The sequence below is a fragment of the Magallana gigas genome, chromosome 7 (genome assembly GCF_963853765.1).
Source record: "Magallana gigas chromosome 7, xbMagGiga1.1, whole genome shotgun sequence".
Lineage (NCBI taxonomy): Eukaryota > Metazoa > Mollusca > Bivalvia > Ostreida > Ostreidae > Magallana > Magallana gigas.
The window spans coordinates 1,665,824-1,693,218 of NC_088859.1; the positions used below are offsets into that span (position 1 = coordinate 1,665,824).

Genomic DNA, 27,395 nt, shown 5'->3' on the forward strand with positions numbered 1-27,395 from the left:
TATTTTTGTGGGTGTTTTTATGTTTGAGATAAGTGAAACAAGAATACTTAGGTATTACTAAATTAAGCCTAAATAATGGCAAGAACTATATGTTGAAAATGAGGTATCTAAAGCTCCTTTGTGTGACATCATATTTTTTAAGTGTTATAGAGTATTGAGTTTTTGATGTGAGTAAATAATGGTAAGGTCAAGATATTTTCAAAGATGTTATATTGGGAATGAGAATGACCATTAAAAGCATGTTCGGCATCATCAGTATCATCTAACCTGGTAATTATCTTTAGAAATGGGTGCGTGGTCTAATAGCTAATTTAAAGATAATCATGCCAAATGGGAGCCATAGAAATTCTCTTCACAGAGAATACAGGGGTTTAGATTAAAAAAGAAAAACCAGTCCCGTCTCTCTTAATTTTCTAGTGCATCTGCAACGCCGTTCATTCTATACCTGCCGAACTGATGTGCATTATTGATAGGTCACAATGAAAATGAATGTTTGATTTACCATATCAACGTAAATGTGTTTAAAATACAAATCTACCCGAGGCTATATTCATCCTGCTACTACACAAAATAGTTATTTTTTCAAGAGCTTATAACTCAAGAATATCTGTATGAATATGTACACATGAATCGTAAAACAAGAATGTGTTTTAAGTATTAAAAAAGTTCTATATAGAGACAGGATGCCAATTCAGTTAGCTAAACAGGTCATATCGTACAGCAATTTTCTGTTTGTGTCCCCTAGTCTCTAACAATACGCCATTATACCGCGTGATTTGTAATACATTGTTTTATATTGGTTCTAACCTTTTACGAGATAAGAAGACAAAGGCAGAGTTAGCAACCCCCCTATCCTTTATTTCCGGTGCTTGAAATTAAGTTAAATCTGTCATTGCTTAAATATTGTAAATTAGCAAATACAACGACAGTATTACAAGAAATAATAGAAATTAATTTACGCTGCAAAAAATTAGGATTTCCATATTTTCAGGCCAAATATGTTTTACTCAATAATCCTTATGTAAAAGCCTTCCTTCTAAAGTCTTCAAAATATAGGCTTGCAGCTTTTCATTTGTACGCTTTAATTTTAAGGTTTTTATAAAAAAGTTTATTTACTCTTCATAGCCCTAAACTGAGCATTCGAGGGCCTCGCCCCGAAAACACCTTCATTCAGGGATATACCCTAGAACTACTGGTGGCCCAATTCACCCTGCCTCTTTGAATAATTTTTTATGAAAAGTATAGCATCAGGTCCTGAATGCAACTATATACAGTTTGCCCCGCTAATCTAACAGCTGTAAAAAATAGGACTAATCTTTCTGCATATTCAACAGCTAGAAATGTTAGAGGTTGATTTGTAAAACTATACATCTGGTATGAGTTGTTTACAAGAAAATGTTCTTTTTTAACTAAAGTACAAGAAATTACAGTAGATTCCTCATTTAACGCGATTCATCTGTTGCATATCAAATCGCGAGAATATAAATTCGCAATTACAATTTATATCTTTATTCCATTTAGTTTACATCAGTCCGAAAAAAAAGAAGCGAGATTTTAAAGTCAGCGAGACGTAACTCTGCCGCATTAACGCGAATATTAATTTTAAAATTAATTTGGAATCTACAGTATGTTGAGTTACCTTTTTAAGATTTACAATAATTACTGTTAAAGTCATTGGATACATGCATGGTTTTTTAATTGAATATAACTTATTGTATCGTAATATTGTTCAAAACACCCATTGTTGGTGCGCAATAAATATACAGAGAGATCATTCGTCCATGCATCTCTCAAATTCGATGTTTGCAAATGGGAATTAAACTATGACTGTACAATAAACAGTTTAATCAGTCGTGCACTTAAACAAGAAACAAACTATATTCTTTTCAGAAATGTAACAACATGGTATAGGTTAAATTAGAGCAGTATATTACTTTCCTTGTATATCATGAAATTCTGTACATAGGCTTTTGTCCATTATAAATCAAATCCTTGTTCAGTCATGGTTTCGCAACCTATGGAGAGATAGTTAATAATGATATAAATAGGTAAATTTATATACATGTTACATGCATCTGTAGAGATATCAACGTTTTATCTAACAAAAAGGATTAAGGTCAAGATATAGCTAATGTCTTTTTAGTGTTAGAACCATTATAACGCCATAATTGATATGAATAGTCTTTTTCCCGTTCTTTACAGCTTAAAAGGGGGATTATAAAGAAAAGAAAATAATTTTTGATATTCTATATTAAATCATGGGAAAATATCATGGAATAACACCGATATCCATACTAAATTTGACATCATTTTGAAAAGGAGATAAATAGCTTGCATTAATGTCACTCTTGAGGATAATGTACTGGGCAAAAGTTTTGACAGCCGACGATTGTAAACTCACTTACGTAATCTATTGTTATTTTTATAGATGTTACAAAAATGGATCTTATATACATCCATGGATAAAATGTTTGCATGATATACTCAACTCGTGCGGGTTGTCTTATACATGGGAAAATCAAACAATATGTAGTTAGGACTGGCTTAAGTCAATAGTTTAAGAAATATCACAGAATTAATTTATACAAGATTGGAGACGTATTGTAGATAACGCACCAAAATGTATTAATTATAGAATTTTAAAAAAAAATTCAAAAGTACTTGTTGATTTTACCTTCAGATCTACAGATCACGTTTACAAAATTACGAACATTTAATCATCGATTCCGCATAGAAAGAGGTTGATGGCATAATATTGAAAAAAAAATTAAGAAAATGTACAATGTGTGACTTTAATAGTATTGGGGATGAATTTTATTATATTTTAGAATGTACACATTTTGTAAACGATAGAAAAAAATTTTAAAGCTATTTTAAAAACTAATTAATTAAAATACCTATCTTACATCAAATTATTCACCGGATATGATGTGTGTAATTTAAAAAGAATAAGGAAGATATTCTAGAAAGATCCTAGTTATAATACAATATTATAGGATATCTACCAAGGTGTAAAACGTCCTACACTTGTTGTTTTCATTTCATTTATTAATATTTACATCTACTGAGTATTTTTCATTGCTTTAGAAAACGGATTGTCACTCATAACTTTATAAAAACTGATAGGACTGATATCTACACGATCCAGTTCTAACCAGTATCTATCAGCCTAAACTTTCAGCAACATAAGTAAAATTACAGACCACGAAATAATCATGATGATGTAAGACTAAAATTCTTATATAATAGGACTTGGCTATTTCTTTAAACTAACGTACTGACGTACATTAACAAGAATTAAGTTACTTTTACACACAGTTTGAAGTATCGTCAGGATATAAGTGCCGCTTAAAATTCACCCGCTTATCTAATTCGACTTTATCTTTGCGATAAGTTTCTCAGAAATAGAAAAATATGAATAATGATATATATGTAAATTATTTAATTTTTTGTTCGTTTTCTGAATTACTTTATTGTTATACTGAATTGATGCACATACACATGCACGCTAGCAGGCAAGCATGCACGTCAATATACAGGCACGGACGGATGCACTCATCTTTTTTCATCAAAATACATGAGCTTCTATTTCTGAAGAATGAAAAGGACCAGTTTATTTGTCGTACATGAAGGGGGGTGGTTGTTTATTAAACATGGTTGCTTGAATATAAGATTATTTTATGTATTTGTTACAAGAGATAACCTCTGTTTTACTCAGTCCTCATTTTTGAAACTTTGTTTAAACTTAAACTGACGATATTTGCATACGATTTTGGAAAAGAAAGCCTACACGTTTAACATAAGCATTTTTACATCTTTCGTAAATGTAAATGTCCATGATTTTTTGTCTTTTTAATCATTGGTTAGATGTTTAGATCACTTTGTCATAATTATATACATATTATCGTGGCATTAGGCATATTTCTAATTGTTTAAAGGCCGGAGAATTCTGGATTGGGATATCCGACATCATAAAAGAGGACAGATGGATGGATCTACAGGTGATCCAAGTAAAGGGTTTCCATCCTTCTCAGCCTAACGATCATACTAGTGCGAATTGTGTAACACTATGGAGACAATTTCACGGATACTGGGACGATGAAGATTGCAGTCGCCATTATAGATTTATTTGTGAAAGAACGGAAGAGTAGGCATCAAGATATTGGTTACCAGAGGACATATGTGATTCTAAATTAAAACACTTGAACAAACAAGAGGCCAATAAGCCTTAACGGTCACCTAAAAGGCATATAACCCATACACAAACTTGTCGAGGTGTCTCATATATTCATTTAATAGGGTTTCATTCTGGAGTGGAAAAATTTTCAATTTGTAATGACGACCACCTCCATGCATGAGATCTTTCAAAAAGAACTATGAAATCTACAGTTTTGGCGAAAAACTCTGGTCTACAAAATCATGAATTCAGTTTTCCTTTCAGGTGTGTAGGAGTAAATAGGATAATTTTTAAACATTATTTACATTAACACCGATTCATGTACATCCAATTTGGCCCTGCCCTAGAGTCGAAACCAATACTCCAGGGGACATGAAATTTAAAATTTTAGTAGAGGACTTCCTGGTAAACATAATTATGAAGTCAGTTTTTCATACAGATGTGTGAGATTAAAGAAGAAGTTTTAAAACAGTATATGCATAAACACTATATTACCATTTTGTCCCCCCATGTCCTGAACCCGTGACTCAGGGGTCATAAATTTCACAATTTAGGTAGAGGAGTTAATGGACATCATAACCATGTATTCAGTTTAGTTTTTTACCTATGTGTTTGGGTTAAATAAGAATTTTTAAGATTAACTTCATTTTTACCATATGGCTATTTTGGCCCCACCCTAGAGCCAGAACCCCTGATACAGGGGTCATGAATTTCACAAATTTAGTGGAGAGCTTCATGGACATCATAATCATGCATTTAGTTTTAACAAAAAAATATGGGTGTAGAGAAGAAGATTTTCTAAGATTTAATACATTTTTACTATATGGCCATATTGGCCACACTCTAGAGCCAGAACCCCTGATATAGGGGTCATGAATTTCACAATTTTGGTAGAGGGCTTCATGGACATCATAATCATGCATTTCGTTTTTAACCGATTTATATGGGAGTAGAGAAGAAGATTTTCTAAGATTTAATTCCTTTTTACTATATGACCATATTGGCCACACCCTAGAGCCTGAATCCCTGACACAGGGGTCATGAATTTCACAATTTTGGTAGAGGGCTTCATGGACATCATAACCATGCAACCAGTTTTTCCTCACTTGTGTGGGAGTAGAGGAGAAGATTTTTGTAAATTTAGCTTTTTTTTTTGCATATTTCGCCCCACTTGTGGTGCCCCGGGGGTTGTACCACGAGTTTCACAATTTAGATTCTTATTACCATAGAGATGCCTCACACCAAAAATAGTAACAATTAGCCTTGTAGTTTTCAAAAAGAAGATAAAAATTTAAAATTGTTAACGGACGACGCACGTCGCACGATGCACGACGACGGGCGAAAACGGATAGCAATAAGTCACCTGAGTTTACTCAGATGACCTAAAAAATGTATAAGCAAAGTCGTTCAAACAAAGCAATACATTGTGTTTACTCGTGAAACATTTCATACACACATGTCGATACAATGCTTACCTATACCTATATCTTTGTATATATCATTTTTATTCTAACCAGTTTTGACAGTTACTCTTTCTTTTTGTCCGATCAGTTGGTGGAGATGTTATTGGATAAAATCTAACTAAAGCTTTTACGTAACTTGCTTCCGATTCGTTCAATCAATAAAATATGCATACAGTTCAAATATTAAGAAAAAGTTGAAAATATTCGACGATATTGACCCGATTATAGAATTGCTAGGGAACTTAATAATACCATTATAATAAGATAAGCTTGTAAGTATGAATGAAAACAGTCAAGTTTAATTTTTATGTTTCCACAAGTAAGCAAATTGGCCTATTTGTTCATTTGAATCGTTAAAAGACCTTCAAAGATGGCAAATACTGCTTATCAAAACATTTTATTTTTTTATGATATTTGGCATTTGTTAACAACAATATATACTTAACGTCAAATGTTGTAGAAAGGATCTACCAAATATATACATACATTAATTGTTTCAGTTATTGCCTGAGCATTTTTTAAGACACACAAGGTCAAGTTGCATCCTTTTCAGGATTAATGAAATCTCCGGATCGATCGTAAAAACGGGGTTTATGAAATAAAACGCCATCTTTTCCAAATTTATTCCACGCTGTTAATATTCTAAACTTTAGAAAAATATCTCTTTGTCAAACAAAGCTGATGATTAAGTGTACAAACAATCTAACAACAAGTATGACTTACTTTCCACCATAAATAATTGCAATAACTCTCTACCTTGTTCATCATTCAAACAGTGCTTCATGTACCTATTTCAAATGAAGATTAGAAACTTGAAAAGTGTGCATCTATCTTTTTTTATTTTGAAAATTCTTACTTATTGTTGGTTATTAAATTCCATAATTTTACCCTTTTACTATGGATTTAATAAAATTCACACATTCAACATGTGATGTGTTATTATTTTATGAAGATTTTTGATAGTGACAGCTACAAATGCTGCACGTTTTCCGAGAAAGAAACTTTCAAATCTTAATAACCACAAAATAACTTCGTGATGTCGGACAATAAAATTGTGAAAGAGATAAAATAAGCTAAGTTATGTCGCTATCAATCATATATATTTATAGCAGTCTCATCCAAGTCTTTTTTTTTTTTTTAATCCTTCGGGTGGTATAGTTTTATTCTGAATTTCGTGAACTATAACATTTTATTATACTTTCCAGCTGCAGGTCTGTAGCTCCCGGTCTGAAAAATTTCGGATGGACGACCTGGGAGCTACAGTGCCTCCCATAGTAAAAAAACTGCAATTTACGGCGCAACTTTTTGTGCGCACGGTTTGATTTTAATTTCTCGTTCTATTCGCTGCATTCGCGGAAATAAAGTATTTCAGTTAATTCCTTACATATTCAAGTATATATCCCGACCCATGAGCCGTCCTCATTATGCACAGTAACTGACCACCATCGGTTCAAACACTTGCAGACAGCCGTGTTGACCTCTTTACGAGATCTCGGAGTTTGATCACATGACAAGGGCAGATCACTCTAGTTCAATAAACACGTGTTACCATCAAAACAAACCCAGAGTGCCGTCGATTTTTTGACGATTTCGTTTTAAATAAATGTTGACAACATTTTTTCTGTGTTGATTTTATTATAATATACAATTTTAATCAAATATATGAAAGAATATAGCATACTTTCAGTTAATTTTTTTACGATATCATCTTCTAAATACATGAACCCTATGGCACAATTTCACCGCATCCTGTCAAAAGATACTTACATGTGACGTAATTTACGAAACACAGCCTAGCGATATTGGAAAATGGAGGAAGACACGTGCTTTAACTGTGGTAATTTTTTTGAAAGGAGAGAGAAAGGTTACAAACGAAAATTAATTTCAAGTTTGAAAATTCCTATTATCAAATTGAATGACATTTTAGAAAAGAAAATCAGCATTCCATTAAGTAAGTCCAATAAATTTATTTGCAACAATTGTGCCTCACTAACTGTTAGGATTTACAAACATAACTGAAAATCACATGGGCCGCCTGCACCGTCAACTCCAAAACGGAAAAGAAAATTTTCTTTTACACCAATAAAATTCTACAAAAGAAAATGCATGACATCAACACCAGTCTCAAAACAGCAACCAATGACATCCACACCAGCATCCAAACCAATCCAGCAGCTGAAGAAGGAGGGTTTCAAGGATAACGTCATAGAGTACATACTAGAGACCCGGTATCCTGCTGCCTTCAAGCTGCTGCTGAAGAAAAGCAGATGTGCCCGTGACGGACTCATAAATACTCTCAAGGCCATTATTAGGAGGGAAGTGAAGTGTGCTGAAGTTTGTAGTCTTCAGGAGAGTCATAGTCTTGATTAACTCTCAGCTTTTCAATGGCCACCTGTTCTGAAAGACATTTCAGCAGAGTTACCTGTGTTGACAGGAGTGTTGGAAAGTGCACTTTCATGCCACAAAAATAGAACTTCTAATACACAGTAAGTTGATAAAATGAATCAATATGTGGTTTGTTGCATCTGCATTCCTTAAATATCACAATCAATAAATCAATTAGCAAACATTTTTGCTGTATTAGTCAAATAGGCGTGATTGCTTAAGTTTTTCATATGCACCTGTTCTGCAGTCCCAGTTTAAGCATCTATATACTTGTTTATTCTGAGAGTATTGATATTAAAAAAAAAATCTTTTGAAAAATACTATATGCACACTGATTCCCATCGTTCATCCTTGGAAAAAATATTTTAAGTATAGCATAACTTAATTGTCTCTCATAGGAGTGGCAAGTGTGGTTCAACGGTTCCAGTTCTTGGTTTAATGGTGGGTATTATTTTGCATCTCTGCAAACCACAGAAGTACAGCTTTCTTCAAAGCATTACATCAGTTGAAATGTACAGATCTGGGTGTAACCAAAAGGTATTTAATAATGTATTACTAGTTTTATGTCTACTTTTACAGTTTATTAAATCATATCTATATAAAAGTAATGAAAACAAATGTGGATTGCAGATTTTGAGATGGTTTCAAAAACTTGGATTGTGTAAAGGTGTTAAGAGAACACGCATTTCTGTGGATAAACTTTGCAGCGAATATGACAGAAACATCAAATCATGGAAAAATGACATTCAGGTATAAACCATTAAATAAGTTATATGGATCTAGAAAGAAAGGGGATTCGGGAATTTTCAATAATTTTAAAATTACATTGTAAACTAAACTTATTTTTAAAAAAAGATATTGGACCCTCCCTAGAGAGGCTGAAGCTCACTATAGTCATTCACTAAAAATATAAGTGTACATGTAAGTTGAAAAAACCCTTAACTGTTTCACCCCACCCCCTCCTCAACAGATTAGCAAGATATGGGGGGAGGGGTAGGTGGGAGAATAGAAAGGGTGAACACCCCATTGAAAAAGGTTAATTCAGGATCCGTGCCCGAGTTATCTTGGCAAGTGAAATTAAATTTAATTTAAATAAACTTTTCAATTCAGATTGAACTTGGAGGAGAGGATGAAGTCCAAGAGACGCTATCAGAAGAGGATAATTCTGACATTGATGATTTGACAAACAGCTCCTCATCTGACATTTCTGATTCTGATTCTGAGAGTCAAGCATCTGAAGTGGAATGTAGTGATGATGATATAGGCGTTGCACCTTAACAGGATGATGAATCTGCAATCCTAGATGAAGAATCTGAGGAGAAATGTATGTTGACCATTTATCTTCTTTACAAAACACATATTAATCATAAACACAAGTTGTTGGTGGAGACTGCAGTGATTATTGAATCTACAGATATATATATATATATATATATATATATATATATATATATATATATATATATATATATATATATATATATATATATATATAAGATAGGTATGAAAGGAATGTGTGAGATATTTATGAATTTAAATGTGTTCATATCATTCTTTACACATCAGCGCCTGGGTACAGTGTCTGTTGGGACAATGTCCAGAAGATGAGCATAACGCGTCATCATCTTAAACAAGAAAATAGGATGATGCTGTGGGCGCTATGCTTTGCAGCAAAGAATAGAATTTCGTTTCGTCACCTTGACAATGTTGATGACACATGCTCGATAAGGGACATTGGATTGCAGGTAAGTCTTAGCACATTCACATGCTCAATATATACTGTACATAAATATTTTTGCTTGTGTTGAAATAATTCACAACTCTTATAAATTTCAGAACTACTTACCTTCGGAAAGAGACTGGATTCAATTAAGAGGAAGGATGATCAATATAGTACAGGGTATTGTCTAGAAATATTTTCCACAATTCAGTGAAATGAATGTCAAGTCAAATACACATCAATACACAGAGCAATCTGAGAAGAAATCTGAAATTGTAAGTTCATATCTGATTGATTTTTCATAAAATTGAATTAATAATGATATACTAGTATATACATATATATTCATCTACCACTGATGGATCCTCAACAGTTTGAATTAAATGTTAAATGTCATATAGAAGTACAATTGTATCTCTCTCTCTTTTAGGTAAACCTTGGGGTGATTCAAGAGAATCCTGCTTCTGCACGTGGAACCCTGGAGATAATGAGATTTCTACATCAGTATGTGCCAGTTGCCCCTGATGGAAAGACATTCCCTATCCAGTGCCATGGAGACCAGCTTAGTGTAGAGAGAATTGTCCATGGCATTCAGTGAGGATGAAGCTGCTAGGCTGACTGGACTTGTTCCTCGTCCCCAAGGTTTTCATAAACGCTGCATTATTCTCCAGGATTCAATGAATATGTTATTTAGGGGCAGCACTGTTGGAGACCGGGGTTCCTTATTCCATGTCAAAAACAAGTTTGCATTCAGAACTGTGAAGAAAAAAATATCCGACTGTATTAATTCTGTTGTTGACTTTTTCAATTTGTGACAGAGGGGTCTGTTTGTATGATTGTTTGCCAGATGCTCAACATTGAAAACATTGATGACATTGCAGAAAGCATTCCAGATGATTCGAAACAAAGAGAAGAAGAATTGTTCATAAATATCTGTGAAAAAGTTGGTACACTTTCATGGCCCCAAGTAGACATGGCATCAATTTATCTGGCAGCAGGGTTACCTGTTGATGAACATCAGAACACAAATACAGCACCACCCTTAGATTTTGACTCTGGTGATGAGGGCGATCAGTCGTCAGATGATACAATCATCTATTGGAAAAATGATGACATCTTAGAGGAGACTATGCCATACTATGATTCTGACAATGACTTTGGTGTGTTTTTAATTATTACTCAAAAAAACAGACATTTATGCATTGTCACTTACATATTATATTGCTACTATAATAGGAAATTCATGATTGTTTTATCTACTCAGATGAACCTGCTCATGGACTATTGGATGAAGAATGCTGTGACTGTGTTTCACTGCAGCCGTTCAATGTTGTGGCGGGGTCTTCTCCATATGGCACAGACTAACGCAGAGAGATTCAACAACGGTAAACAACTTATATCTGATTGGAGATTAGATATGGTGGAATTTTGGAATCAAAACCACAACAAATTGATTTTGGGCCACCGACTTCTTGCCGGTATACTCATGAATTGAAATAAATATGATTTTTTGATAGAATATATGCTGAATGAACTGCTGGAATGATTCTTTTTCATATCATAATTAAGGAATTAATGGATCTCTACCTTCCAGGCTCAGAAATGAGCTGATATGGAATAGCACAGCTAACCTCCAGGGAAAACCTGGCAATAACATTGCCCTGGATCTTGTCAATGAATTCTTGAATAATGAGTTAAAATGTAAGTTCCAAATACAAGATTTAAATTGCTATGCATGTTTATAATTTTATTTGTGTATGTGCAATTTACAGTTATAGATAAGTTCTTAATTGAATCCAGTCTCTTTCCGAAGGTAAGAAGTTCTGAAATTTATAAAAGTTGTGAATTATTTCAACACAAGCAAAAATATTTATGTACAGTATATATTGAGCATGTGAATGTGCTAAGACTTACCTGCAATCCAATGTCCCTTATCGAGCATGTGTCATCAACATTGTCAAGGTGACGAAACGAAATTCTATTCTTTGCTGCAAAGCATAGCGCCCACAGCATCATCCTATTTTCTTGTTTAAGATGATGACGCGTTATGCTCATCTTCTGGACATTGTCCCAACAGACACTGTACCCAGGCGCTGATGTGTAAAGAATGATATGAATACATTAAAATTCATAAATATCTCACACATTCCTTTCATACCTATCAGTCTCCACCAACAACCTGTGTTTATGATTAATATGTGTTTTGTAAAGAAGATAAATGGTCAACATACATTTCTCCTCAGATTCTTCATCTAGGATTGCTGATTCATCATCCTGTTAAGGTGCAACGCCTATATTATCATCACTACATTCCACTTCAGATGCTTGACTCTCAGAATCAGAATCAGAAATGTCAGATGAGGAGCTGTTTGTCAAATCATCAATGTCAGAATTATCCTCTTCTGATGGCGTCTCTTGGACTTCATCCTCTCCTCCAAGTTCAATCTGAATTGAAAAGATGAACAATGGGAATCAGTGTGCATATAGTATTTTTCAAAAGATTTTTTTTTAATATCAATACTCTCAGAATAAACAAGTATATAGATGCTAAAACTGGGACTGCAGAACAGGTGCATATGAAAAACTTAAGCAATCACACCTATTTGACTAATACAGCAAAAATGTTTGCTAATTGATTTATTGATTGTGATATTTAAGGAATGCAGATGCAACAAACCACATATTGATTCATTTTATCAACTTACTGTGTATTAGAAGTTCTTTTTTTGTGGCATGAAAGTGCACTTTCCAACACTCCTGTCAACACAGGTAACTCTGCTGAAATGTCTTTCAGAACAGGTGGCCATTCAGCTGAGAGTTAATCAAGACTCTCCTGAAGACTACAAACTTCAGCACACTTCACTTCCCTCCTAATAATGGCCTTGAGAGTATTTATGAGTCCGTCACGGGCACATCTGCTTTTCTTCAGCAGCAGCTTGAAGGCAGCAGGATACCGGGTCTCTAGTATGTACTCTATGACTTTATCCTTGAAACCCTCCTTCTTCAGCTGCTGGATTGGTTTGGATGCTGGTGTGGATGTCATTGGTTGCTGTTTTGAGACTGGTGTTGATGTCATGCATTTTCTTTTGTAGAATTTTATTGGTGTAAAAGAAAATTTTCTTTTCCGTTTTGGAGTTGACGGTGCAGGCGGCCCATGTGATTTTCAGTTATGTTTGTAAATCCTACAGTTAGTGAGGCACAATTGTTGCAAATAAATTTATTGGACTTACTTAATGGAATGCTGATTTTCTTTTCTAAAATGTCATTCAATTTGATGATAGAAATTTTCAAACTTGAAATTAATTTTCGTTTGTAACCTTTCTCTCTCCTTTCAAAAAAATTACCACAGTTAAAGCACGTGTCTTCCTCCATTTTCCAATATCGCTAGGCTGTGTTTCGTAAATTACGTCACATGTATCTTTTGACAGGATGCGGTGAAATTGTGCCATGGGGTTCATGTATTTAGAAGATGATATCGTAAGAAAAATTAACTGAAAGTATGCTATTTTCTTTCATATATTTGATTAAAATTGTATATTATAATAAAATCAACACAGAAAAAATGTTGTCAACATTTATTTAAAACGAAATCCTCAAAAAATCGACGGCACTCTGGGTTTGTTTTGATGGTAACACGTATTTATTGAACTAGAGTGATCTGCCCTTGTCATGTGATCAAACTCCGAGATCTCGTAAAGAGGTCAACATGGCTGTCTGCAAGTGAAAATCGCGACGTTGTGTGTTTGAACCGATGGTGGTCAGTTACTGTGCATAATGAGGACGGCTCATGGATCGGTATATATACTTGAATATGTAAGGAATTAACTGAAATACTTTATTTCCGCGAATGCAGCGAATAGAACGAGAAATAAAAATCAAACCGTGCGCACAAAAAGTTGCGCCGTTAATTGCAGTTTTTTACTATGGGAGGCACTGTAGCTCCCAGGTCGTTCATCCGAAATTTTTCAGACCAGGAGCTACAGACCTGCAGCTATATACTTTCATGTTAAATTCTAAAATCTGATTGGTTTAGACGCAGTTGATAATCCGTTCTATTACCTTCAGCGTTAGCAACACACTCTACAACGGGTAACATAACAAAATTATACATGCACGAAAATTATGCGCGTACGGTTCGCCGTAGACTTCACGTCATTTCTTGATAAAAGCAAAAGATTTTTCTCTAAAAAAAAAAATAATGCCTGTGTAGGAAGGTAACAGTTGAATTTGACACCCGTCGAAAATCATAGTCAACCTCCGCTTCGATTCTGTTGACCATGTTTTTCTCGGGGTATCACTGTTTCAACTGTTACCCTCTCAAACAGACACTATATAAATAATGTGTTGTTACTCTAAAATTCTTTGTCTAGGAACAAAGATTGTTTACGACTAAATCAAGGAACTATAAGTCAATATCTGTACTAAGGCATTTATTAAATTCTTTGTACATATGATCTTCTTTATAAGGCGGCTTTTGTATTTCAAAATTCAAATCCCCGCTCTGTGTTCGTTTCACAACCTTAAAAAAGACAAAATCAACAAAAAATGGAAGAATTGCAGAAATAAGGTTGTTAACAAATATTCTTCGTTACAAAATAAGCCACAGTAAATAAAAGAATCAAGACACAACCTCAGCTAGATGTATTCTACGAGAAGCCATTACACGCTATTAAATCATTAAGGTAATATATTAGGAAATATAGTCGAAAGGTAAATATATTAATTAATGTATGTAGTGTATGAAAGGCAGTTGATACGTTAGGGAAAAAGTACAGAAAAGTATTTCGACCCGATGTATTGTACCTTATATAACAATCATATGAAAAAGGTAGGCAGAATCCCCAGATGTTGCATTAGACAACTGCTTATAAAAGTATATAAAACACATTTTTACTTTAATTTTATTGTTATGGATAGGAAAAACGACAATGAATTTTCCAGGCAGTTTGTAAGATTAAATTTAATCTTGGTACTTGTAACACATACCATAATCTGTTGATTTCACTTTTAGTTCATTTTGGTCCAGATTAAGGTTTATCAAGGCGTTGTTTATGGGTTGTTGTTGACCTGAAGGAGTTTTGGATCGTGTGGCAACAAGATACGTGTTCATCTGATTTGATTCCTGGTGCATGATTACAAATCCTCTTTCTTTGTCATCGTTAATATATAAAACTTTTTGTTTCCCTAGTACCTCTGCAAACGATAAATTTTTAATAAAGACAGTTTATAAGCATTTCAATTAATTTTATTTATAATAATAAAACACACTTAACCAACAATAAAAAATAAAAAATCATTTTTGAAAGGATTTCAAAGGATTTGAAGAAGTACATTCACCCTTATTGGACATTCGGATAACCTCGAACTCTACCGCATGCTCTGATGAAGGGTCGGAACTCAGAGGTTGGAACAAAAGACTTGTCGACCGACATTCCTGGGTGTTTCTAAAACGAATGCCAATGACGAATCTACTTTAATTAAGTACTAAGTAAGTTCATTAGTGGTCAACTAATTTACACGCCTTTGTAAATTTTAAACCTGACATTTATGTGGGTTTTTTTTATTCCACAATGTATAGGATGCCACAATATCTCAATGCGCTGTAAGATGTACAATCAAGACATACGGAAAGTAGCGATACAGGTGATTCAAAAGTTTTCCATCGCTTGTTGGCTCAAAATCACCAAAAGTGTTGTCTCTAACTGTCGAATTGCGATTGTCCATGAACAGATACCAACGACCCAACAGCTACAACAACGGAGTTGGATGTATATGAAAATTGTAAAAAAAAAAAAAAAAAAAAAAAAAATACGGTAAAGCAATTGAAAAAAAAATTAACATGAAAAAGATAAAATAGCAGACGACAACTTTCCGACTTCTTTCAATCCTTTGCAACCCTTCGAACGTAAATGTTGAGAGTAGCCCTTTAGCATTCAAAATTGATTGTTTATTATTGATTCTGATTTTTTCCGATGTGTTTACAAAGTTCAATATTTTAATATTGTAACGATTCATATTATAATATTTAGATGCTTCCATTATTATCAAAAGAAATAAAAAAATGAAATGCTTATCATAAAAAAAACGTCTTATATGATACCTTGCTATGATCCAAACTGGTAAGATTTTCATTGCTCCTTTTATACACTCTTAAAAGTCCCCACGATGCATTGATGACACAAAGTATAAGAAAAAAGACTTGCCTTTGCTTACGCATGTTTGCTTTCTACAATGTTGTAAAAACTGACTTGCACTAGTTATATACACCTATATATCTGTGTCTTACAACCTCTCATCCTCTGTCTATCCAGTATGATTTAAACCATCCTTCTTCTCACACTCGTCACGGTTTGACAGGTATCGTTATGAAGTTATCTTGTGACGTTACAGTACCAAAGCAAGTGATATAGACGTGTTTTCTCGTATGTTTTATGTCCAGAAATATTTGTTTGATAATGTTATAGATGAAATTTATTTTACAATAAAAAGTAATAACACAAAAAATATTGGTTTTTAAATATCTAACAAATCAATATGTGACAATAACATAGTTTCAACAGAACTACGATCATGTATTGGTTGGATAAAAGAAGAGAGTAACTGTGTTTGTACTCATTTGTTTCTTAAAAGTTTGATCGTCTTATTGTGTTTCAGTTAGTACAATTTGATCTTATAATATAATTTAGAATATGAATAAAAATGTAACAGATGCTTTTTGTAGATTTGTTTTGAACAGAAAAGGCTGATCCAAACTGTTACTCATTAATACATACATTTACTTGGAATTTGAATAAGGAATAAGGAATCATTCTTTGAGTATTATGAGGTAATAATTTTGGTCGGGGCGTGATCAAATCCTATAAAGCCCGAAGGGCTTCATGATATATTTGATCACGCCATGACCGAAATTATCACTTTATAATTTTCCAAGAATGATTCCTTACCTTATTTTTTATATTTATATAATTTTAAGCCATATTTAAGTATAAATACGCAAATCCCGCTGACGCCTCAATTATACGCCATTTGAATTTATGAGTGTTATTGTAAAAAATCGATACGTGGTGTTATTAGAGGCAAAGATACTGGAAAATGTAAATATAATAGTATAAAATATATATAAGTCTTTGTAACAGATGTCAAAAATGGCTTCTAACAACGAAAAACTCACGTGCAAAATTTTATAAAACGTTTTACAAGAGACACGTAAAAACCAAAGTACAGAGTTCATTCAACCAATGAGTTACATTTTCATAAACGAGGCAATCTACTAACAAACAAGTTGTTGGAACAAGAGTATCAAGAACCTCGATTACAATCATCTGTACGCAAGTTCTATGGTCGATACAGGCACGTAGCATCGGAAATTCAAACTTTTCCAAAATCTTCAAAATCCTAATCCGGGGGGGGGGGGGGGGGGGGGGCTGGCGTTGTTTATAACTTCAATTTTGCTCCTCATTTCTGTATTTTCATATCAATTTTTTACATACTCTCAAAAAAAGGGGGGGGGGGGGGGTTGAGACGGTTGACAATTTGTTATTGTCATTTTTTCAAAATACGAGGTGCTTGATCCTAACTAAGATGCAATCGATTTGCTATACGCCATGATGAAAATGTCACGTTATTATGCCTTCAATTACATAAGTAGAATACTTTACACAACAACGACAATAAACACACACAGAGTTTGTTGTCAAACATCAATGCTAGGATTACATACGATTAGAAATAAGAAATAAGAATAAAAAACAAGTCGATATCAGTTTTATTTGAAATAACTTGATCGATAATAGAATACTGGTAAATATACAGACAGAACTAACTTGATAAAAGGAGCCCTGATAACAGGTTTCTCTACATCTGTCGCGGTAATTTTATAAGGTTGTTATCAAACAACTATTCTAATATCATAACAAGTATTTTGGTTTTTGTATTTTTGAGATAAGTGAAAAAAGAATACTAAAGTGATACCAAAGTAGGCCTATATAATGGCATGGACTCTTTGTTGAAAATGAAGTGTCAAAAGCTCCTTTCTGTGACATCATATTTGTTTAAGTGTTATAAGAGTATTGAGTTTTTTATGTGAGTAGATACCGGTAAGGTAAATATATTTTCAAAGATGTTATATTAGGTATGAGAATGAATATTAAAAGCTTGTTCAGCAGCATCAGTATCATCTAACCTTGTAATTATCATTAAAATTTTGTGTTGATATAATAACTGATTAAAAGATAATCAGTCTAAATGAGAGCCATAGAAATTATCTTGTTGAAATACAGTACCTGCCGAACCGAGGTACATGTACATTATTGATAGGTCACAATGAAAATGAAAGTTTAATTTACCATTTAAACAATAAAATGCTTTCTTTGGTGATTCATTCGGGATATGAAGGTAGTGACATTGCAGAAAAAATACATAACTCGCGTTAGCGGGTATTGTAAATTTTTTCTGCAATGATCACTACCTTCATAACTCAAATGAATCATCAAAGAAAGCATTTTATTGTTTATATTAACATCTTTCTTTAAGCTAATCGATAAATTGATTAGGAAAAGTAAGTAAAATTCACTAAATTACTGTTGATGTACGTAAGTGAGTAAGCTAAAAGAAACAGCCAAATAGTCTCCTGTGAGACTTTGAGTCTGACATCGTCATGATTATTTCGTGCAGTCCGTAATTTTTCCTAGGTCGCTATAGGTTTGGACCAATCGATAAACAGGGCGTGTCGATATCTGTCCTGTCATTTTCTTGTCAGTTTCAGCCGCTGTTGATTTCGACCAATCGATAAATGGGACGTGTAGATTTCAGTCTGGCTGTTTCTATAGAGCTATGAATTAACTATAAGTTTCCGTAAGAAATAAAGGGAATAATACTTGGAAGATGTAAATATATGACAGTAAATGTGTTTAAAAAACAAAATTACCCGATGTTATATTCATTCTGCTTCTACACAAAACATTTTATTTTTTCAAAAGCTCATAACTCAAGAATATCTGCATGAATATGTACATATGAATCGTAAAACATGTATGAGTGTCAAGTATTAAAAAAGTTCTTTATGGGGACAGGATACCGGTTCTGTAAACTAATCGTAAACAGGTCATATCATTCAGCTGTTTTCTGTTTGTGTCCCCTAGTCTCTAAATATAAGCCATTATACCACGTGATTTATAATACACTGTTTTATGTAGGGTCTTACTTTTTACAAAATAAGAATACACAAGCGGATTTAGCAACCACCCCCCACCCCCCACCCCCCCCCCCCCTCCTTCATTTCCAGTGCTTGAAATGTTATGGAAAATGTGTTTTAATTGGGGCATTTGTAACATTTGTTTCTAAAAGCCTACTTGTTTAGATTATTGCACAATATGCGAAACTAGTTGATTTTACATATTCTCTCTCAGTGTTACCTGTGTATTTAAAGAAGCATAATGAATGAATTTGATCACATGCTTACACTTATAAAAGTTAAATCTGTCATTGCTCAAATATTGTTAATTAGCAAATTCAATGGCACTACAACAAGAAATAACCGAAATTTATTTACGCTGCAAATTGCCATATTTTCATATATTAGAGAAAAGGCAACTATTTTTTACTCGATGATCCTTTTTAAAGCCTTTCTTCTAAAGTCTTCATAATAAAGACTCGTGCGGTAACGGGACATTCAATTTTAAAGTTTTTATAGAAAGTCCAATTACTCTTTATAACCCAAAACTCAGCATTCATGGGCCTCGCCCCGAAAACACATTCAATCAGGGATATACTCATGACCTACTGGGAGCCCAATTCATCCTGCCTCTTTAAATAATTTCCCTTTGGAAATTATTGCATCTGCTCCTGAGAGGAATGTCACGTCTTGCTTTTTGTCCTTAATAACGTGATCTGAATTCACTATAAATTTGGGGAAATTTAACTTTAATTTGAACACTCGCTTGCTGTGATGAACTAAATTTAACTCGCTGATGTAATTTCTTATTGGTGTCAGCTCTACTGACGTTGTTATATGTTGAACACAATCTGTCGTGGCTGCAATCCAAATAAGAAAAATGATGATAAAATATGAATACAAGTTTATTGAATGGAGCGTCGCATGGAAGTGCTATAAACAACAGTCACCAGTTACAAAAGTTTAAGTTCATTTACGTATAATATTTTAAAACTCTGGTGACCGTAACAGAGGTATAAACAAGATGTAATAAAAATATAACCTCTGTATTATTAATTAACAATATGAAAAATAATACAATCCAATGTAAACAATATAAAGAATATAAACAAAGACTTAACGTCGAGGAAATTCGAACTAAAACTTGACAACGCGTATGTGAATTAGAACCAAAAGCGATTACAAAGATCTTAAACGATGAATGATTTGAAAGCCTTTACGGTATAATTTTATCTAATTTAACTGTCAATATTTACTGAGAACTTACAATTTGATCTAAACATGATTCCCGTATTTTGTTTCCCGAACTAACTTTAAATTACCTCCTTTTACTAAAGAGTCACTTTAACTTAGAAATGGCGCTAAATTCAAATTCTAATTTACCACGCATCAATGCAACAAACAAAAGTATTCCATTTACTTGTCTATTCTATGACTATCAAAAATAAAACTATTTACTAAAAAAATACATGTGTTAACGGCAAAACTTAGACGGATGAAAAAGCAATTATTCTGTCTCCTAGCCGATAGGTTAATAATGAATTATTTCATAAACGACAAAGCTCAAATTTAGAAACTTATTCCTTTAAAATCATAACTTATTTAAATACCAAAATTAAAAAATAAACGTTTAAGCAAATTATTAATTTCTTAAAATCAAACTTTTATGAACTTTGAAACAATAGAAAATAAAATAGAGAGCAACATACCTGCAATCCAAATAAGAAAAATGATGATAAAATATGAATACAAGTTTATTGAATGGAGCGTCGCATGGAAGTGACCGAGTTAGGCCAAATTTCCAGCGACGTCCCCACGCGCTTGGATTGCAGGTCATTGACCAATCAAAATTCAGTATTAGATGATCGGAAATATCAAAAGTGTGAAAATTTACCATTTTAAGAAAAAACCTATTAGTGATAAATCACGTGACCCGTACAGTTTATCCGTTTAATTGACATAACTCAGCGCAGCTGTACATAGCCGTGGGTCATTTGCAAAAAGAAAAAAAGTACAATAAAAATGAAACTTGATTACGTAATTGATTAAGCCTATTTCGGACTAGGCCGGATATCAAAGACTGATAAGTAAACTATTTACACACAATACAATGGATGGTCCATTAAGTGGACATGCTAGGGATTACTCAATTTACACCTTCTTACATTTTGTAAAAAAAACTATTTACCAAATAAACAACACAATGTCCAGAGGAATTGCTGTCATGTGTTTGAACATTTGACATTTGAATGAATAAAAGAGAAATTGACAATGAACTGTTAAAATTCAGTAAACAAGTTATCTAATTCTTTAAATATTGCATATTCGTTCATGTAGTGAAAAGTTAAAAATATAAAGATAATGATACAATTTCTAATGAATCTTTTCCGTTAAATCTATCTGTCCTTCCACAAATTCATTTAAAAATTAAATTTGTTGTTATGACTATTTTCCTCCCTACTTCAATTACTTTCGACCTCGAAAGCTCAAATTTAGAAAAAAAAATTGAGGGTGTAACCTTTGAGGACAAAAATCATGAAATAAAATATATACAGATGCTACAAAAGGAGACCAACAACAAAATATCAAAATTGAACATGAAAGGTATGAACATATCATTGATGAATATCCACTATAATAGAGGATATATCTTTTGAAACAATAAATCAATTATGTAGGTGGAGAAATTTGTCCACAAAACAAAAAAAATTGATTATACAAAAAAATATATATATATATAAAAATACAACAATGGATGTCTTGTGATTCCAATGAAATAAAAAAAATAAACCTGATCAATTGTAGAGACAGCTGATTCCGAATATCAAAAATTCATTTCATAAAATATACAGATTGTTTGAAAAATTTTGTTGATAAATACTCTTAGGATGTGTGCTGCCATAAGTGAAATTGAAAAATTCTTAACTCAGAGATGGAAAACATAATTTTGATGGACCAAGACAACATATGCACAAAATAGTCATAACAACAAATTTAATTTTTAAATGAATTTGTGGAAGGACAGGAACCATAAAAATTTGCCCGGCTTATCTAACTGCGGTAATTATTTAAAGAATATGACTAATCTTTCTGCATTTACAACAAATAGAAGATGTTAGATGTTGATTTGTGAAACAATACAACCAATATGAGTTGTTTAAAATGATTTTTATTATTAGTACAGAAAATTACTGTAGATTCCTTAATTTACGCGATTCATTTCTTTTGCATTAAATCGCGAGAATATAAAATCGCTATTTCAATTTTTTATCTTTTTTCCATTTAATTTACATCAGTCCGAAAAAAGAAGCAAGATTTTTAAGTCCACGAGACTTAATTCTGGCGCTTTAACGCGGATATAAATTTTTTAATTAATTTCGAATCTACAGTATGTTGAGATACCTATTCAGGATGTCCAATTATCACTAAATTGAAAGTCATTGGGTACATGCATGGTTTATTTTTAATTGAATATTAGTTATTGTATCGTAATATTGTTCGAAACACCCATTGTTGGTGAGCAATAGATATACAGAGAGAGCATTCGTCCATGCATCTCTCAAATTCGATGTTTGCAAATGGGAATTAAACTATGACTGTGCACTAAACACTTTGCTCAGTCATGCACATGCATCTTAAACAAGAAACAAAGTAAATTCTTTTCAGAAATGTAACAACATGGTATAGGTTAGGTTAGAGTAGTTTATTACTTTCCTTATATATCATGAAATTCTGTACATAGGCTTTTGTCCATTAGAAAACAAATCCTTGTTCAGTCATGGTTTCGCAACCTATTGAGAGATAGTAAATAATTATATAAATAGGGAAATCAATATACATGTAACATGCATCTCTAGGGATATCAACGTTTTATCTAACAAAAAGGATTATGTTCAAGAGATAGTTAATGATTTAAGACTGTCTTTTCGGTGTTCGAACCATAATACCGTCATAATTGATATGAATAATCTTTTTTCAATTTTTTACAGCTTAAAGGGAGATTATAAATAAAACAAAATAATTTTTGACATCCTATATTAAATCATGGAAAAATATCATTGAATAACACCGATATCATTACTAAATTTGACATCATTTTGAAAAAGAGATAAACAGCTTTTCTTAATGTCACTCTTGAGGATACAGTATTAAAGATATAATTAATTATTCACACATGAACAAAATTCCGAGATTTATTATGTGCTTATTTCCTTTATAAGTCATAAAAACTGAAAACTATTCTTTATAATGTTGATACTTAAGTAAGGCATTTCTAATAGTCCAATCAAATATCAACTTCTAGTTATAAGCGAGATACAAAAATTGCAATTCTTTGCAATGTAAACAAAGCTCAGATCATGTTTTTGTTTGCATTTCAAAAGTCTAGCTTTATCCCAAAACTCAATTTCACAAACTCAAATGAATGAACGCTGCATTTATGTTCCAAACGAATACGTTTAAGAAAAAAAATTAGTTTGAACAAAAAAACTTTTTCCTTTGTATTTAAGCAATGAAGGCAAAAAAAAAACAAAAAACAAAAAAATGCAAGAGCCTAATTTACATTATAAAGAGTTTTGAGTCTATATATCGCTTACAACTCTACGACTGTCACACACAAGGTTGCTCATTTGAAATATATTACTATGGTATTGTATACACTAAAAATAGAAAAATGAAATTTGATCAAAATCGTGACCATGATGGGGTTTTTTAAAGTACATGTAGATCTTAGCATATTGAAACACACTAACGATGGAAGTCCCTCTGATAAGAGAGATAACTGCTGTAGAAAATATTCTCACTTTGTTCCTGTTAACTCACAATTATTAAGACATATTGTAACAAGGAGGCGGTGATGGGTCCCATTTTATGCTGGAAGGCGACATTTATTTCAATTCAAATAAAGAAGAGGAAATTGGAACAGAACGAAATGGACCCTAGCTTTTAGCAAGGGGCAAAAAGTTAAAAAAAAACTTTTACCAAAAATATACAAAACTAATCATATTGATCAAATATTGATGAAGTAATATCTTAACCCCTCCCCCTTCTCCCATCCCATCAAGCATGTTTTCAAATATAACTATGTTGTATGTACAGTACATGAACATTACGTGTTTGATGTTTTAGGCCAGAGAATCTTTAGATGGAACATTTTTTTTCCTCTAAATAGCTCGTTCACAAAAATAAATAAATTATAATTGGGAAAACCGTGACTTAGGCAATTGCAAACTCTAGACTTAGTCATCATCATTTGAAATTTAACATTTGAAATGTCTAAAATTCAAAAAAGGTTTTCTATACGACGTTTTTAAAAAAAAATATATGGTAAAATCAATAACAGGAATATTACACCCTAAGTATTATTTTTCAATAGATCGATGCAATGGAAAATGTACGTAATATATGTTCAGAATGTGTGCTTTATATTAGATAGATAATCAAACAAATACCATAGTTTGCTGATTTCTCATAAAATATTTCTGGATTCAGGTTGAGGTCTATTAAAGCAGCGTCTATGGCAGGCCTTTGGTCTGAAGGGTTCTTGGATCGAGTGACAACAAGATATGTGTCCATTAGGTTTGATTCCTGGTGCATTATGACAAAACCGTTTGCGGAATCATCGTCAATATACAACATTTTCTGTGTCCCAAGTACGTCTGCAAATGATCAAACAGAAATTTAGTGAAATCAATTCAAAAATCATTTAAAAAGTAACAGAAACTGGCATTTAAGTTGATACAAAATTCATATAGTTCCTGAAAATTCTATACATCTCTTATTTTGTATGAATTATTTAATCCTGTTTCACCGTTAGTTGACCTTCGGATGACCTCGAATTCCACCGTCATCTCTGGTGAAGAGTCCGATCTGATAGGTTGAAACATAAGACTTGTCGTCCGACATTCTTGGAGGTCTCTATAAATAAGGCATTGTATAAAAATTGTTAAATCAAGTTATTGTGTGAGCCACTTTTTGGAAGTCTTGGTAGTCTACAAATTGACAATTAGATCTTCCTTTCATTCTAACGATGATTTATTTAGATATTAACAATTATTACAAAAATCTGTATAGATTGAAAAGGGCATGGTCACATTTTTTGTCGAAAAATATTTTTCCGATTTTAAAGTTCACAATGCTTCCGTAAGGCATTTTTAATAGGCAATCAAAATTTGTCATTTGTTGAGTTACAAGTAAGTTACAGAGATTACAATTCTTTGCTATGTAAAAAATTGCTTTTGTTTAAATTTTGAATGTTGAAGTGAAGTTTCCAGTTTTTGACCTAAAATGAATGTTTTAAACGCAAGGAACTGTTTATTTATACTTACAATGAAAAAGATGATATAGACAAAACAGCTTGAAAAAGACCGTTTACTGTAATATCGAACCCCTGTAAACAAAAACAGGACACGAGCCTTGTTTACATGATAAAGAATTGAGAGCATTAACTATCTTGCTTACAACTCTGCAAGTGACTCTTAAATTTCATTTGACGATTAGAAACGCATTCCTAAAACAGGAAGATAATAAAAACAGAAATATAGAATTTGAGCAAAAATGTGACCATGACCTATTTACATTATAACGTTTCCTTTATCTAAATACATGACAACCTCTAATCTTATTTATTCTAAAAATGACCATAAAACCCTCTTTATTTCAAACACAGTAAAATGTACAATCATCACATACGGAAAGTATCGATAAAGGGTATTCAGAAGTTTCCCATCGCTCTCCACCTCGAAATCACCAAACGTGTTGTCTCTAACTGTTGAGCTGCGATTGTCCATGAACAGATACCATCGACCCAACAGCTACAACAGATGACATGTATTTATCATGGGTACTGAGCATTATTTGTACATGTGGGGAAAGTAGGCGGGTTTGTTTTGGTACGGGTGATTGGTTTTTACAATGATTGGCTATTTATATAGTAACAAGTACGCATGAGTGGAGATGTTATATAAGGGCGTGTATTTGGTAAATGAGCCATTCGAAGGCTCAGATTCTTAACTTAGTTCACGTATTAGAGATATTCCCACCCACCCAACCCTTGTTATGATATGTTATTTGTAATAATCGATTTGCTATCAGTATTAAAGTTATAATTTATCTTTTGTAGTTTGATGATTGTACATATGGATGGAGTTAAACGAGAGATTGATTGATCGAGTTGATTTACTGTGATTGGATTTGATAAGAAACAGAAAAAGAGAATTTATGTAATGTGGTTGAATAAAATCTGAGCGCTTCGCCTCCTATCCTATAATAATGTGTTGTTTTATATGGTAAATGATTTATGTTCGTTTGAGTGTAACGAACTAAGAACATAATTGGAAGTATTGATAGTGAAAGAAAATGTTATAGGAAAATCATCGGCCTTTTTTATCAAAACACTCACTGGTACCGTTGAAGCATTTAATGACTTAATGACAATTAAACGGAACAAACAAATTCTACACATTCAATGTTTATGGTGAATCGGGTTTATGTTTGCCATTTACATTATATGTTATTTAATATTTTTACATCGTTCATATTTTCGTGCATAAATAATACTAGCTGGGAAGGCAATTTCGTCGATTGTCTAGATAACACTAGATTGCCTATTGGCTAGATCTGTTGTTATTCATATCGAGAAATTGTAGAACTCAAATTGACGTAGATCTATAACCTGCACGAAACATTTACACGACAAAAATAAGCGTTCGTCAAACCAAATATCGACAAAGCCTAAATGATCTTCATAGTAAAAGGTATGCAAAAATTTAATCTAATTAAAACTTAATTACATGATTATCATAAATAACGCTAAATGAAACCAATCATATTATTAGAACAAATTATTGATCCCTATACAAGAGACAACGATAAAAGCAAAACAACTCCAGCTAACTCAATAATAATAAGAACGAAGGAAGATATGATTTAAAATCAAAGCAGGGCATCTGTGGTTTAACAATCTTAGCAAAGCAGCCTTCAAATAATCATATGAGAGCAAACAATCAAATTATAATACAAAACTCATGGGAATCAGTTGATTCAATTTGATCTTATTTGGCAACTGTAGCTCATTAGAATCACAGGTGTTAACATATCATAGTTACCATAATTGAATTAAATATCAATATCAGAGCAGTTGATACAATTTTTAAATCATAAAAACAGTTCATCGAATCAGCTGAAGGTGGATGAATGGTCAAATCAAAACAAAGGAAAAAATACAGGTGATTATATGAGACTATCAATATTCATTTTGTATTGTTGCATATCTGTGAAGATAAGATACCTTGTTGTGATCCAAACCGGTAAGTTTCCCATTGTTTCTCTCAAGCGATTTATCAATGTAGCAAAACACGAGGAAAACGAACATTAACGTTGGCACACCCATGGCTAATGTATTCAATGTGGTATAAATTGTTTCGGCACTTTATATACACTTTGCTTTTGGCCCCAATTACATCTGATTTTACCTTATAT

The 27,395-nt window shown here is 32.7% G+C and overlaps 2 protein-coding genes and 2 long non-coding RNA genes across 5 annotated transcripts; 2 read left to right on the forward strand and 2 right to left on the reverse strand.

The window, feature by feature from the left end:
• Positions 1 to 1,928: 1,928 nt before the first annotated feature.
• LOC105334186 (uncharacterized) lies at positions 1,929 to 25,768 on the reverse strand. Of its 2 annotated transcripts, none has more exons than XM_066066520.1 (4): positions 25,608 to 25,768; positions 24,727 to 24,833; positions 24,368 to 24,574; positions 1,929 to 2,015 (listed from the first exon to the last, which is right to left on the reverse strand). In XM_066066520.1, exons 1-4 carry the CDS (start codon positions 25,703 to 25,705, stop codon positions 1,978 to 1,980), a joined length of 450 nt encoding a protein of 149 aa, XP_065922592.1. In that variant the 5' UTR covers positions 25,706 to 25,768; the 3' UTR covers positions 1,929 to 1,977. The 2 variants fall into 2 exon arrangements, with proteins under 2 accessions (XP_065922592.1, XP_011435851.3); XM_011437549.4 differs by lacking the exon at positions 1,929 to 2,015 and adding an exon at positions 22,602 to 22,708.
• On the forward strand, positions 9,598 to 10,321 carry LOC136270087 (uncharacterized). The gene is made up of 3 exons (XR_010707762.1): positions 9,598 to 9,770; positions 9,862 to 10,020; positions 10,176 to 10,321. It is a non-coding gene; the product is annotated as an uncharacterized lncRNA (long non-coding RNA).
• Positions 10,328 to 11,433, forward strand: LOC117686410 (uncharacterized). Its single transcript, XR_010707761.1, has 3 exons — positions 10,328 to 10,905; positions 11,010 to 11,223; positions 11,315 to 11,433. It is a non-coding gene; the product is annotated as an uncharacterized lncRNA (long non-coding RNA).
• Positions 14,159 to 16,556, reverse strand: LOC105334187 (uncharacterized). Its single transcript, XM_034455709.2, has 5 exons — positions 15,846 to 16,556; positions 15,372 to 15,493; positions 15,083 to 15,189; positions 14,732 to 14,938; positions 14,159 to 14,264 (listed from the first exon to the last, which is right to left on the reverse strand). Exons 1-5 carry the CDS (start codon positions 15,960 to 15,962, stop codon positions 14,227 to 14,229), a joined length of 591 nt encoding a protein of 196 aa, XP_034311600.2. The 5' UTR covers positions 15,963 to 16,556; the 3' UTR covers positions 14,159 to 14,226.
• Positions 25,769 to 27,395: the final 1,627 nt, after the last annotated feature.

What these genes read in the sequence shown, in the direction of transcription:
- LOC105334186 (XM_066066520.1), bottom strand. Translation starts at nt 25,705, where the DNA reads ATGGACAATCGCAGCTCAACAGTTAGAGACAACACGTTTGGTGATTTC. An exon ending in ACCCTTTATCGATACTTTCC is followed by an intron (nt 24,834 to 25,607) that starts GTATGTGATGAT and finishes CCTTATTTATAG; the next exon opens with AGACCTCCAAGAATGTCGGA. An exon ending in CATCCGAAGGTCAACTAACG is followed by an intron (nt 24,575 to 24,726) that starts GTGAAACAGGAT and finishes GATCATTTGCAG; the next exon opens with ACGTACTTGGGACACAGAAA.
- LOC105334187 (XM_034455709.2), bottom strand. Translation starts at nt 15,962, where the DNA reads ATGCGTAAGCAAAGGCAAGTCTTTTTTCTTATACTTTGTGTCATCAAT. An exon ending in CCAGTTTGGATCATAGCAAG is followed by an intron (nt 15,494 to 15,845) that starts GTATCATATAAG and finishes CCGTTGTTGTAG; the next exon opens with CTGTTGGGTCGTTGGTATCT. An exon ending in CACCTGTATCGCTACTTTCC is followed by an intron (nt 15,190 to 15,371) that starts GTATGTCTTGAT and finishes CATTCGTTTTAG; the next exon opens with AAACACCCAGGAATGTCGGT.